The sequence below is a fragment of the Somniosus microcephalus genome, chromosome 3, assembly GCF_052327205.1.
Source record: "Somniosus microcephalus isolate GS21.2 chromosome 3, FLI_Smic_1.0, whole genome shotgun sequence".
NCBI classification, from domain to species: Eukaryota; Metazoa; Chordata; class Chondrichthyes; order Squaliformes; family Somniosidae; genus Somniosus; species Somniosus microcephalus.
The window spans coordinates 267,398,005-267,411,912 of NC_140989.1; the positions used below are offsets into that span (position 1 = coordinate 267,398,005).

General features: G+C 45.4%; 1 protein-coding gene across 1 annotated transcript in view; it reads left to right on the plus strand.

The window, feature by feature from the left end:
* aknad1 (AKNA domain containing 1) overlaps nt 1–13,908 on the plus strand; it is a 91,115-nt gene that overhangs the window by 54,791 nt on the left and 22,416 nt on the right. Inside the window, exons 14-17 of the mRNA XM_085982435.1 lie at nt 52–266; nt 1,195–1,351; nt 12,565–12,735; nt 12,934–13,040. Of these exons, the coding sequence (XP_085838561.1) occupies nt 52–266; nt 1,195–1,351; nt 12,565–12,735; nt 12,934–13,040 (650 nt within the window). The remainder of the gene's footprint in view (nt 1–51; nt 267–1,194; nt 1,352–12,564; nt 12,736–12,933; nt 13,041–13,908) is intronic.

Sequence of the window (13,908 nt, forward strand, 5' to 3'; positions counted from 1 at the left end):
ATATGCTAACATATTTTCTTTTTTTTAATGACTTTTTGAAACTCCATTCAGACACTCAAGCTTTTGTGAAAGTATGTCCCCCTTTAAGACAAGATTGCATAATGAAAACAGGGAGTCTTCATCCTCCCACACAAGTGAAAATATAATTGAAGAGGGGAATAACAAAGTAAGGCAGTTACTTCAACTGACTGATCCATCTGGCTGTACCAATCCATTCAACTGGCTTGAACCTGTCATTGGTGTAGCTGATCCTGCAGCACAACAAGGTAATAGGACAAAAATAGACAGTGTTCATTTTTAAGGTAATGGCAGTCAAAATTTGGAGTATTTTTTTAAGCATGTGAAATATTCTGTTTTCTGATGCTTTTTGGTATGTAGTTTGAATCATTCAAATTAACTTACATATGTATCACAGTCTTGTCTACAACAAAAGTGTTCAGAAAACCTTGACTGTGGATGTATCAAAATGGCACTTCAGCATGCTGCATCAAGAAAGCTGTATAACCTGATTGGATAATATCAAATCAATTTAGTTTTCTTATTAATTATTAAGTTCTAGTGAAATACAATGCCAAAAAACTTCAGTATCTGTTTTACGAAGTGTAACTGGATTAACACAAATACATTACTTCAAACTACAGCCTTACTGAACTTTTCTTTTATAGTATAAAGTGATATTGTACAAAGAATGTTACAGGGATTACAACAATTACGATTAATTTTTTAACTTTAATATTGTACAGGCACAGCAAAATAAATGTGGCTAGTTCATGTTATAAATTAGCTTCTTTATTGCAGCAGCAAGTATACAGACATTGGCTATTAGTGTTATGTTAGTCTTTTCTATGGTAGTTTACTAAATACTAATCCCACTTGTGTTCGGAAGAGCGTCTTATGGTTTTGCACCTTAGAGTGAGCTTCACCATCACTGTAAAGAAGTGATGGATAAATCATATTCACTACTAGAGTAGGGTAGGCAGAGATTTTAAAGTAGATTATCTAAGCAGCCAGTAATCAAAAAGAGGAACGGGAATTAAAATAAATGTCCTAAAATATTCAAAATATAATTAATTTTCACATACCTAATGTACTTCAACTTCAAGATGGCAACCTTGAAGCAAGACCTCTTCAGCACTATATTAGCAAGTCTTGTTATAATCTATTATTGGTAACATATTTAAATTATTATTGCAGGAAATGCTTTCCTGGACTTGGACCTTCTTACTGAGAGCTTAGATGATCATATACCACTACCAATCCCTCGACAGTGTACACGTAAAACATTTCTACCGCAGACTAACTGTGGCACAAAAAAAAATGAAGATTTATCTCAATCACGGTCTACAAGAAAGTAAGTGGAAGATTATATCTAAGTTTAAAATAAATCAAGATAAATTAAATTTACCTTATGAGCAAATATATTTTATACTACACCAGATAAATAAAAATATAATACGATAGCAAAATTAACCAGTCCCCATCCACCACCACCCTCCTCCGCCTGGCTGAACTTGTTCTCACATTGAACAACTTCTCCTTTGACTCCACTCACTTCCTCCAAATTAAAGGTGTTGCTATGGGAACCCACATGGGCCCTAGCTATGCCTGTCTATTCATGGGATATGTGGAACGTTCTTTGTTCCAGTCCTACTCAGGACCCCTCCCTCACCTCTTTTTCCGGTACATTGATGATTGTATCGGTGCCGTTTCCTGCTCTCGCCCTGAACTAGATAAGTTCATTCACTTTACTTCCAATTTCCACCCTTACCTCACCTTCACATGGTCCATCTCCGACTCTTCCCTTCCCTTCCTTGACTTCTCCGTCTCCATTTCTGATGATCGGCTTTCGACAAACATCCACTACAAGCCCACTGACTCCCACAGCTACTTGGACTACACTTCCTCCCACCCCGCTTCTTGTAAGGACTCCATTCCATTCTCCCAGTTTCTCCATCTCCGCCGCATCTGTTCTGACGATGCCACCTTCCATACCAGTGCTTCCGACATGTCTTCCTTTTTCCTCAACCGAGGATTCCCCTCTACTGTGGTTGACACGGCCCTTGACCGTGTCCGTTCCATTTCCCGCACTTCTGCTCTCACCCCTTCCCCTCCCTCCCAGAACCATGATAGGGTTCCCCTTGTCCTCACCTTTCACCCCACCAGCCTCCACATTCAACGTATCATCCTCCGCCATTTCCGCCACCTCCAACGTGATGCCACCACCAAACACATCTTCCTCTCACCTCCCCTTTCAGCATTCCGAAGGGACCGCTACCGCCACGACACCCTGGTCCACTCCTCAATCACCCCTAACAGCCCTTCTCCTTCGCCTGGCACCTTCCCGTGCAAGCGCAGGAAATGCAACACACCCCAAACACCCCTTCCAGGTGAAACAGCGATTTACTTGTACTTCTTGCAATTTAATATACTGTATTCGCTGCTCATGATGCGGTCTCCTCTACATTGGGGAGACCAAATGCAGATTGGACGACCGCTTTGCGGAACACCTCCGTTCAGTCTGTAAGGGTGACCCTGAGCTTCTGGTCGCCTGTCACTTTAATTCACCGCTTCACTCCCGCTCTGATCTCTCTGTCCTCGGCCTATTACAGGAAACTCTTGATTTACCGGCACCTAAATAACCGGAAATCTCTGTTAACCAGCAAAATTCAGGAGTAGGTTCAGGTAAGTTTTACTTCATATTCGTGGCCATTCCTGGATCTGTGGCCATGTAACCGGGGTTCCTGCACCTGTTGCTATGCAACAGGGACACCTGGATCTTGTGCCGGGATTCCTGCACCTGTTGCTATGCAACAGGGACGCCTGGATCTGTGGCTGTGTACGGGGCTCTCGTACCTTTTACTATACCTCTCTGTAATCCGGACTTTTTGATAAACCGGCACCACGCCGGTCCCGTTGGTGCCGGATAAAAAAGAGTTTCCTGTACATTGTTCCAATGAAGTTCAACGTAAGCTCGAGGAACAGCACCTCATCTTTCGATTAGGCACTTTACAGTCTGCCGGACTCAACTTCGAGTTCAACAATTTCAGATAATTATCCCTGCCCCCATTTTTCATGCTGTATGATTTTTGCCACTCCCATTTGCAACATTTTATCTTTCCTGCCTCTTACAAAAGTACAGGATGTTCTTTCAATTCCTTCCTCCCCTCCTAAACCGCCCCCCCCCACTGTCTCTGCACCTGCTTAATATCTGTTACATCTCCAGCTTTTTCCAGTTCTGATGAAGGGTCCCAGACCTGAAACGTTAACTCTGTTTCTCTCTCCACGGATGTTGCCTGGCCTGCTGAGTATTTCCAGTTGTTATTTCAAATAAAAATATAAACCATTTAAATTTAAATTTTTATAAGCATTTCTAGGTTAGTGATTCAATAGTCCAGTAAGTGACACCAAGCAACTTGGTAACCCAGTTTTGCATAACATATTTAAATTATTATTGCAGGAAATGCTTTCCTGGACCTGGACCTTCTTACTGAGAGCTTAGATGATCATATACCACTACCAATCCCTCGACAGTGTACACCTAAAACATTTCTACCGCAGACTAACTGGCACAAAAGTGGCACCAAGTATTAATATGGGAAATTTTAAATGCTTAATTAACTGGAAATTAAGCTGAAAATATACATCTGTATAATTAAACCTCTATTTCTTGTGATCTTCAAATACTCAATCCATATTGAATGATTACATTGAAATACAGACATGCAAGATTGAAGCATTTTTTTCTGTTAGATTTAAGCTTACTAAAATACAACATCAAAATTCTAGCTATAATTATTTTTAATGCATATAAAAGTTATCTGCAAAACTGGAGTAGACAGACATGTATCCTTTCTGGTTTGTATGGCCCTCAGTAACAAGATACACAGAATAACAAATATATTTCAATATTGTGCATGTCAATTTATCTGTGCAATGCTTAAATGAGTTTGACGTTCTTTGAAGAAGCTTTGAACTTGATGGAACATGTTATGTGTGTTGCAGTCCAATACATATATGTCTGAGTAGTTATTTTTGTGTGCATCTTCCCAGATTAACAACTTTTTAAAATTGCACAGAAGTCCCCAGAATTTAACCCGTTTGCTAAATAGGGCTTCAAACTGCAAAACACTCTGCGACGTGTAATTAGACTACCAAAAGGTATTTGATAAGTTCTGCTCATAAGATTAATAGTTAAACTCAGAACTTTGGGGATTCAGTGTGAAACTTGGGAATGGGTGGGAAATTGGCTGGAGGGTAGAAAACAACAGATGAGTAATGCTGGGTGGGGGTGGGGAGAGAACTGAATGGGGTGTCGCAGCATTAAGTGTTGGGACCACTATTGTTTCTAATTGGCATCAACGACTTCAGAAACTCAATGCAAACTGATCAAATTTGCAAATGACACCAAATTAGGAGGAGCAGTGGAATCAAAATAGGAAGTTCCGAAATTATCGGATGAGTTAAACAAAATATGTGATCCTGACCAATGGTTCCACCACAGACCCAATTCACATACGGACCAGGGTCAAGCAAGGCTGTGTCATCGCTCTTCTCGATCTTCCTTGCTGCAATGCTCCATCTCACCCTCAGTAAGCTCCCCTCTGGAGTGGAGCTAATTTACAGAACAAACGGGAAACTGTTCAACCTCCGTCGCCTCCAGTCCAGATCCAAGGTCGTCCCATCCTCTGTCATCGAATTACAGTATGCATACGCCGCTTGCGTCTGCGCACGCTCGGAGGTTGAACTCCAAACCATCGTTAACACCTTCACCGAAGCGTACGAGAGCTTGGGCCTTACACTAAACATCCGTAAGACAAAGGTCCTCTACCAACCTGCCCCCCGGCGCACAGTACTGCCCCCCGATTATCAAAATCCACAAGACCTTGGACAACGTGGACCACTTTCCATACCTCGGGAGCCTACTGTCATCAAGGGCAGATGTTGATGACGAAGTCCAACACCGCCTTCAGTGTGCCAGTGCAGCCTTCGGTCGCCTGAGGAAGAGAGTGTTTGAAGACCAGGACCTCAAACCTGGCACCAAGCTCATGGTCTACAGAGCAGTAGTAATATCCGCTCTTCTGTATGCCTCAGAGACATGGACCATTGTGGTAAACCACTGTTATACCTGTCTGTATGTGTATGTGTATTCCACTAGGTACAGGTCTGGACATGCCTTGGCTGACTCCTCCCACTATTCCAGGTATATAAGTGACTACCTCCCAGTCCCTTAGTATTCTGGACGGGTCGACCACTCGAGACTAGACCTTCATTCTTTAGTTAATAAAAGCCTGGTTGTTACTCGCTTAACCTCAGTCTTTTGAGTAATTGATGGCGCATCAACCATGTACAACCGGCACCTCAAAGCACTGGAGAGGTACCACCAACGCTGCCTCCGCAAGATCCTGCAACTCCATTGGCAGGATAGGCGCACCAACGTCAGTGTTCTCGCTCAGGCCAACATCCCCAGCATCGAAGCTTTGACCACGCTCGATCAGCTCCGATGGATGGGTCACATCATCCGGATGCTCGACACGAGACTCCCAAAACAAGCGCTCTACTCGGAGCTCCGACATGGCAAGAGAGCCCCAGGTGGGCAGAGGAAACACTTCAAGGACACCCTCAAAGCCTCCTTGAAAAATGCAACATCCCCAGTGACACCTGGGAATCCCTGGTCCAAGACCGCACAAAGTGGAGGAAGGCGCTGAACATCTCGAGTCTCTTCGCCGGGAACAAGCGGAAACCACGCGCAAGGAGCGCACGTCAACCCACGCACCCCACCCACCCACCCCTTCAACCATCGTCTGCCCCACCTGTGACAGAGACTGTAGGTCCTGCATTGGACTAATCAGTCACCTGAGTATTGCATCTTGACCGAACAGTAATGAATAGAGGAGACGGAATGTACCTTTTACTATATACTGAGTAAATGGGTGGACATTACAGCACATTGTCTGCATGCCAGAACCCAAAACTGAAAGTGAAAGACAAAGTAAAACCGAGCCCCCCAGCACCCCCTTCAGGTAACATCCGGGAACTGGGACAAACTTAATTGAAGCAAAACTCAAAACACAACACTCCTTTCCCCCAGATAAAACCCCTTAGTCCTCCAGGCGTCTGGGACGGAATCTAACCCGACTTGCGCGCCGCTGGACAGGCATAGTTGGGGTGCCACTGCTAGCTGCAGGAAAACCTTCCTCCGTGGCTGATGACTCCGTGACACCTTCTGTCGATGTGGCTTCCGTCATTGTTGCAGGAAGCAGGCCGTCACTGCCTGGCAGAGGTGGCGGAGACAATGGCCTAGCCTGTGACGTCTCTGTTACTCTCACCGGAGTACGACCCCGTAGCTGGTCTGTGTAGCTGGCCATCAGGTGTACGGACGCTGTACGACAGGGGACCCGTGGCCTGCTCCACCACGGCAGGCATCCATTTGTCTCCTCCTGCATAGCAACGGGCAAACACAGTCTCTGACGGCTCGAACTGCCTGGCGGTGCCCTGGTGCTTCTTAGCCAGCTCTTCTTGCCTTGTGTGCATCTCATCCCTGTAGTCCGGGTGTAGCCGGTTCAGTGCAGTCGCCAGCCGGCGACCCATCAGCATCTCGGCAGGACTCTTCCCCGTTGCTGAGTTTGGTGTGGTATGCTGTGATAACAGGAACCTGGCCAATCTGGTTTGCCAGTCCCCCACCGATATCCTCACCAGTGCCTCTTTTGTGGTTTGCACCATCCTCTCTGCCTGCCCGTTAGAGGAGGGGTGATAGGGCGCTGTGGTCACGTGGCGGATCCAATTTCTGCCTGCAAAAGCCATGAACTCCGCTGACGTGAAAGCTGCTCCATTGTCCGAAACCAGCACGTCGGGGACCCCATGTGTGGCAAACAGCAAACGCAATGCGTTGATCACTGCACTGGATGTCATGGAGCTCATGATAGCCACCTCCAGCCATTTCAAATGAGAATCCACCACTATCAGAAAGACCTTCCCCTGAAATGGCCCTGCAAAGTCAATGTGGAGTCTTGACCATTTACGAGTGGTCCACTCCCAGGGGTGAAGGGGAGCCTTGGATGGGCTATGGCAAGTCAGCTGACATGTCCCACAGCTCTTTACCACCTCCTCCACGTCTCGGTCCAACCCCGGCCACCAGACGTAGCTTCTCGCCAACGCCTTCATGTGCATAATCCCAGGGTGTGAGTCATGCAGCATTTTCAGCACCTCTCTTGCGGCGGCAGGAACCACCACACGGCTTCCCCAGAGCACACAGTTCTTGTGTGCAGACATTTCATGGCGCCTCTGAACGAAGGGCTTGAAATGCTCCTCCTGGACCTCGGAGGGCCAGCCATGCAGCAGCCAGCATAGCACCCGTGATAAGACTGGATCTTTCTGTGTGAGGCTGCCAATCCGCTGGGCATGGAGTGGGGCCTCCGGAACCTCCTCCAGTAGCAGCACCTCCAGGGGTGGTGGCGTCTCAGCCATCAGCCGGTTCAAAGGCAAGCGACTCAGAGCATCAGCATTAGCCAGCATCTTCCCAGGCCTGTAGCAAAGTTCATAACTGTAGGCCCCCAACATCAGACTCCACCGAAGCATACGCGGTGATATGATCTGGGGCATGGGCTTGGAGTGATGCAGGAGCCCCAAGAGTGGCTTGTGGTCTGTGTAGATGACGAACTGTCTCCCTAACAGGTATTGGCTGAACTTCTTTACCCCAAATATGATGGCTAGGGCCTCCTTGTCAATCTGGGCGTAATTACGTTCTGTTGTTGAGAGTGTTCTTGAGGCAAAACTGATAGGCGCTTCCCGGCCATCTGGCTCTATGTGACCCAACAGAGCTCCCAGCCCGTATGGTGAGGCTTGTTTTCATCATAGTGTGCCAGAACCTTATCTGCTTGTAGCAGTTCCTTTGCCTGTCTGTAGGCTGTTTCATGAGCTGAGGTCCAGTTCCACACTGTTGCTTGGTCTAACAGCCTGTGCAGTGGTTCTAAGATTGTGGCTTTGCCCTTGAGAAAACAACTGTAGAAGTTTAACAGTCCGAGGAATGCCTGCAGTTTGGTCTTGTTCTTGGGGGTGGGAGCGCTCCTGATAGCCTCCACCTTCTCCGTAGTCGGATGCACACCGTCTTTGTCCACTCGGAATCCCAAGAACTCCACCCCATTGGCAGCGAACACACATTTCTCCTTCTGAAGGCGTAGTCCTACCTCAGCCAGCCAGCGTAGTACTTCCTGCAGCCGCTCATCATGGGCTTCCTGTGTCTTGCCTGTAATCAGTATGTCATCCAAGTAAGGCTGAACTCCCGGAACACCAGCCAACAGGGTGTCCATGAACCTCTGAAAGATTGCCACAGCCGTAGACACCCCAAACTGCAGCCTTGTGGCTCGGAAAAGTCCTCTGTGGGTGTTGATTGTCAACAGCTCGGCTGACTCTTCATCCAGGACCAGTTGCTGGTATGCTTGCTTGAGATCCAGCTTGGTGAACAGAGTGCCTCCAGCCAGTGTTGAAAACAGCTCTGTAACTGTTGGTAAGGGATACACATCTGGTAACACAGCAGTATTAACCGTACATCTGTAATCTCCACAGATTCGCAGGCCCCCATCCTTCTTTGCAATGGGCATGATAGGGGTGGCCCAACGGGAGTTTTTCACTGGCAAGAGAACCCCTTGGTTCACCAGCTTATCCAGGGCCTCATCCACCTTCTTGCGCAATGCAAAAGGAACTGGTCGCGCCTTGAAGAACTTAGGCGCTACCCCTGGGTCCACTTCGATTGAGACTGACGGTCCCCGACAGGCCCCGAACTCACCAAAAACCTCTTCATAGTTCTCCAACATAGGCATTATGGGCTGTCGCTGTACCGTGTGTACTCCTGTCACTTCAATACCGAGGGGCTCAAACCAATCTCTGCCCAGCAGGCTTGTGCCCTGCCCCGCCACCACATAAAGTGGAAGTGTGTCCTTGACTGCCTGATACTTAACTTCCACATGAATCATACCCAGCACCTGGAGTTGAGCTTGGGACCACTGCCGTAGCACACCACTGACCTGAGCCATCGCCGGGGGTTCACTTGGCCACAGCCTATTGTAAGTCTCTTCACTTATCAACGAACACGCTGAGCCTGAATCCACCTCCATGCAGAGTGGTGCCCCATTCATGATCACATTTGCCGTGTATCCCCACTGTCCGTGGGGTAGCTGCTCAGCTTCCGTGGTATACACTGTGTACTCATCGTTGTCCTCCAGTGTCAGGGTGTGTGTCTGCGATGCTTGTGTTGGCTCTGCTGCAGCAGCCTGAGCTTTTTTCATGCAGACACGAGCTATGTGTCCTCTTTTCTTACAGAAATGACATACCGCTGACACAAATTTGCATGTAGTGGAACCATGGAGAGCCCCACAGCGGAAACATTTTCTTCCTGTCTCTTTAGTTGCCTCCATGTCTCTCGCAGCAGCAGCTGCGTGTGTGGTCTTGTGCACCTCCTCGGCGGCCTGAGATGGTGCTGCCTCTGTACGGAGCATACGTGTGTTCATCAATGCAACCTCTGCTGCTAAAGCCTTCTCCTCGGCCAGTCGGAACGTCAGGGCCTTCTCCGCTAACAGCTGTCTCTGCAATGCCGAGTCCAGCACTCCACACACAATCCGATCACGGAGCATATTGTCTAACTGGTCACCAAAATTACAATGTAATGAGCGTTTCCTCAACTCAGCAATGTAACTTGAAATAGATTGTCCAGGTTGTTGTTTACAATTATGAAAATGGAAACGCTGCACAATCTCTGAGGGTTTTGGGTTAAAATGTTTCTGCAGCTTCTCAATCAAATCAGCATAATCCACCTCACTAGGTTTACAAGGAGCCACCAATGAACGCAGGACGGAGTAAGTAGCAGCTCCGCACACACTTAGCAACACTGAGCGCTTCTCTTCTTTGTCAATATTATTGGCCTCAAAGAAACACCCCAGTCTTTCTGCGTATTCCTCCCATGAACTGTCCTTATCCCCAGAGAACTCTTCAATACGTCCCAAGGTCATCATAGTTTTAATGTGCACTGTCCCTTTAAGATCCACGGACTTTTTTCTTTCTTTTTAAAAAAAAATTATTTTTCTCCTCCGGCCAGAGTTACGGTAGCTACACTCATGGTAGTTGCCTGGCCCACACAATACTCTGTCCGCCGTCTACGTCGCAGCTAGCCAACTATCAAAATGCCGTTGATGTTGCTAGCTGAGTGGCCCGCTCGTCGCAATTTCCAATATCACGGCTGTAGGTTCACATGTCTATCTCCGTCCTTCTAGAGAGTTCAACAGCCGCCTCGTCGCCAGTATTGCATCTTGACCGAACAGTAATGAATAGAGGAGACGGAATGTACCTTTTACTATTTACTGAGTAAATGGGTGGACATTACAGCACATTGTCTGCATGCCAGAACCCGAAACTGAAAGTGAAAGACAAAGTAAAACCGAGCCCCCCAGCACCCCCTTCAGGTAACACCCGGGAACTGGGACAAACTTAATTGAAGCAAAACTCAAAACACAACACTGAGAACTCATTTTTAATATGAAAGCAAGTCATCCTCGGTTCCGAGGGACTGCCTAAGAAGAAGAAGTGAGTGGGCTGAACAATGGCAGCTAAAATTTAATGCAGACAAATATAAAGTTCTGCACATAGGGAGGAAAAATAGGTAAGATACGTACTCTATGAACAGTGTTGAAATAAGTAAGGATGATGTTAAGAGACCTAGGAGTCTTAGTTGACTGAACATTCAACATATCCAACCAAAGCAGAGCAGCAATCAACAAATCCAATAGAATGTTGAACTACAAGTAAAACAGTAGAATACAAGTTGGAGGAAAGTGCGATCAAATTGTACAGTGCTCTGGTCTCTGTTCAGTTATAGTCGTCGAGGGTCAAGGGAGACATTCAAGCACTGAAGGCAAGGTATACAAGGTTGATCTCTAGTGTAAGGGGTCTGAGCTATAACAAAAGACTGGAGAGACTCGGGCTTTTCAGCCTGGAACTGAGGTGTATGAGACATGATTTTATTATAGAAATAATTAAGATGATAAATGGTATGGAAAAAGCTAAACAAGAATACTACTTTAAATTAAACTGTGGGAGTAGGGTGAGGGGACACAGGTTCAACCTAGTAAAAGGTAAGTTAGGACTGATATCAAGGATAAAAACAGAAAATGCTGGAAATACTTAGCAGGTCAGGCAGCATCTGTGGAGAGAGAAACAGAGTTAACATTTCAGGTTGATGACCCTTCGTCAGAACTGAGGTCATCGACTTGAAACATGGGCCCAGAAATTCAGGTCTCCACGGGTGAGTACACATGGGGTACTCACCCGTAAGCCCAACGGAAGTGCCGGTTTCGTGCATGCACTGTGCATGCGCGGGAAACCGGCACTTCCGTTCCCCTGAAAGAAGGGGTTAAGAGGTGGAACGCGTGCGCAGGAGAGGCAGCGCGTGCGCACCGAACTTACATTTTTTTCCTGGGAGGGTAAGTCTCCAGGAGTTACACTTTTAAAAAGCAGGCACAAGGCCTCCTTTTTACAAGGTAAGTGGTGAATTAATTAAAATTAAAACATTTTTTCCACAGGTTTATTATTTTTAAATACTTTAAAGAAAGGTAAGTTTATTTTTAGCCCCGTTAGAAAATGTAATTAATTTTTTCAAAAATTTAAATTATTGTTTAAAAGTTATTTCATGTAATTTATAGTTATTTTAAAAATGTGATTTAAAAAAAAAATTATTTGAAGATTTAGTGATGTTTTGGGGCTTATAGTATTTATAGGTATGACAGCTCTTTGTCAAACTTAAGAATGAAGTATTCCCTGCTACCATTGGCTCTCCATGGCCCACGTGATCCCAGGGGACGCTTCGAACTAACTGCGCCCCTGGGATACGCAAGCACCGCGTGCCGGCAGTTGGAGGAGGCCCAGGATCGGAATCCCACGCGGGCCCACAGCTCAACGGCCGGCGCGGTAGGTAAGTGCAGGTCGGGGGCTTGCACCCGCGGGAAGCCCCCGACCTGAATTTCTGGGCCATTAACTCTGTTTCTTTCTCCACAGATGCTGCCTGACCTGCTGAGTATTTCTAGCATTTTCTGTTTTTATTTTAGATTTCCAGCATCCGCAGTATTTTGCTTCTGATATCAGGGAGTTCTTTTTAGTTCATGCATAGAGTGATCGACACTTGGAATGGACTTCTGAGCAGAGTGGTGGAGGGAAACCCTTGAGATCATTTAAGAAGCAATTAGATGCAGCAAGGAGGGGAGTGTAAGGTCATTCTGAATGGATGAATTAAGATGACTTTATGACCTTGTGAACTGGAAGATCTATTCGTTGTACTGCACTTGTGCACTAACAATGACAATAAAAGTTGATTTGATTTGATTTTGATTCTACATCAGTTCATTCTGCCTTTTCAGTCGAGGGAGGGCAGTGTTGAGGTGGGCAGGTGCAAAAAGGAGTCTCCAAAGTTTAAAGATTTTCAATTATACATAAAATGTACTTAGTACAGTATCTTTAAGGAGGCAATACAGTTAGTGTACTTATGTAAATAGATTTATTGATCTACTTATTCTTTTACTTAAGTGAAGAAATCCTAGAGCTGCAATATGAAGTCTCACAACTCAAGCAAAAGCTAGAGGAAAGTCTTTCTAAATTGTCCAATGAACCAAAGACAAAAGAGGTCTCTGAACCTCCATCACAGGAACAAAGGTATAGGGCCAGATCATGTCGTAGAAAGAAAACTTCATCTACAAGGTAAAACTGTTATTAATATTTCAGTGCTTTTATGAAAAATATGGGTCTGTGTGGGAAGTCCCTGGGTTGAGATCTTGATACATAGGAATTGATTTGTACCATTGGTAGCTGCTGCTAAATGTTTTGATTATGGGATTCATTTTTTAATATTAAAATGTTTACACTTATTTTACATTTAAAACCTTTTCCTTCCAACAGTAGAAGTGTGGAGGGTGTTAAATTAACCACCAATAGTTTAAATGGCCATAAAAGAAGGCACTGTACTTGGCTAAGAGCAGATGATGATGCTTCAGATCGTGAACTAAGTGAGTATTTGAAAATCTTACATGTTATATACTCTTCTGGATTGGTGATTGGTCACAAATGTGGTTATTTTCCTAACATAAATTATTTGTATCATAAGATTTACTTACAAATATTTTAACGATGAGAAATAAGGTAAGTCAAAAATGTGATGGTATTTTAGCAGAATCCATTGATTTCGTAAACTTATTTGCTAATTTGCACTTATTGTACTGGAGATAAGCACTTTTAAAAACATAGGGCCCAAAATTCTGATTATTTGGGTGACAAAATGGGTGTGGTTCTGGTGTAAGGGCCTGGAATTTGCAGCATAAGTCAGATATGCCAGATTTACACCCGTTCTAAAATTTCAGTAGGAGTGGCTGGTGGCAGAAGATACCTATGTATGCAAATGACAGGATAATGGGGGCAAAATCAGTTGACCCAAAAATTCCGCTATTAACACCAGAATTGCACTTGACTTAAGTTAAGACTGCAAAAAAGAGGGGTAAGCTACCCGCGTGATTTGTCAGACCAGGAAGTGGTTGAATTCACAGGCTTTGAGTGTCCACAAACTTTGACTAAAGTGATTAGAGAAATCTTTTTTCAGCTGTGCCAATAAGAAAGGAGTCTGCAAGCTGTCTTTCATCAGTTTCAGGTGAGGAACTCTTTCGCTTCCCACCTTTGTATCATGGAGCCCTTACCATGAGATTCACTATTAGGTATTCTGTATATTTCCTTTTAATGGAGGCAGAACAGAAGCAGGAGAAAGAAGAAATGACAGAGGCACACAGTTCAGACTGCACTAATAGAGAAGACCACCAATCAGGAGTTATCATTCCATCAGTGTACAGACCACACCACTCCCTCATCAAGCAGGACCCCAAATAT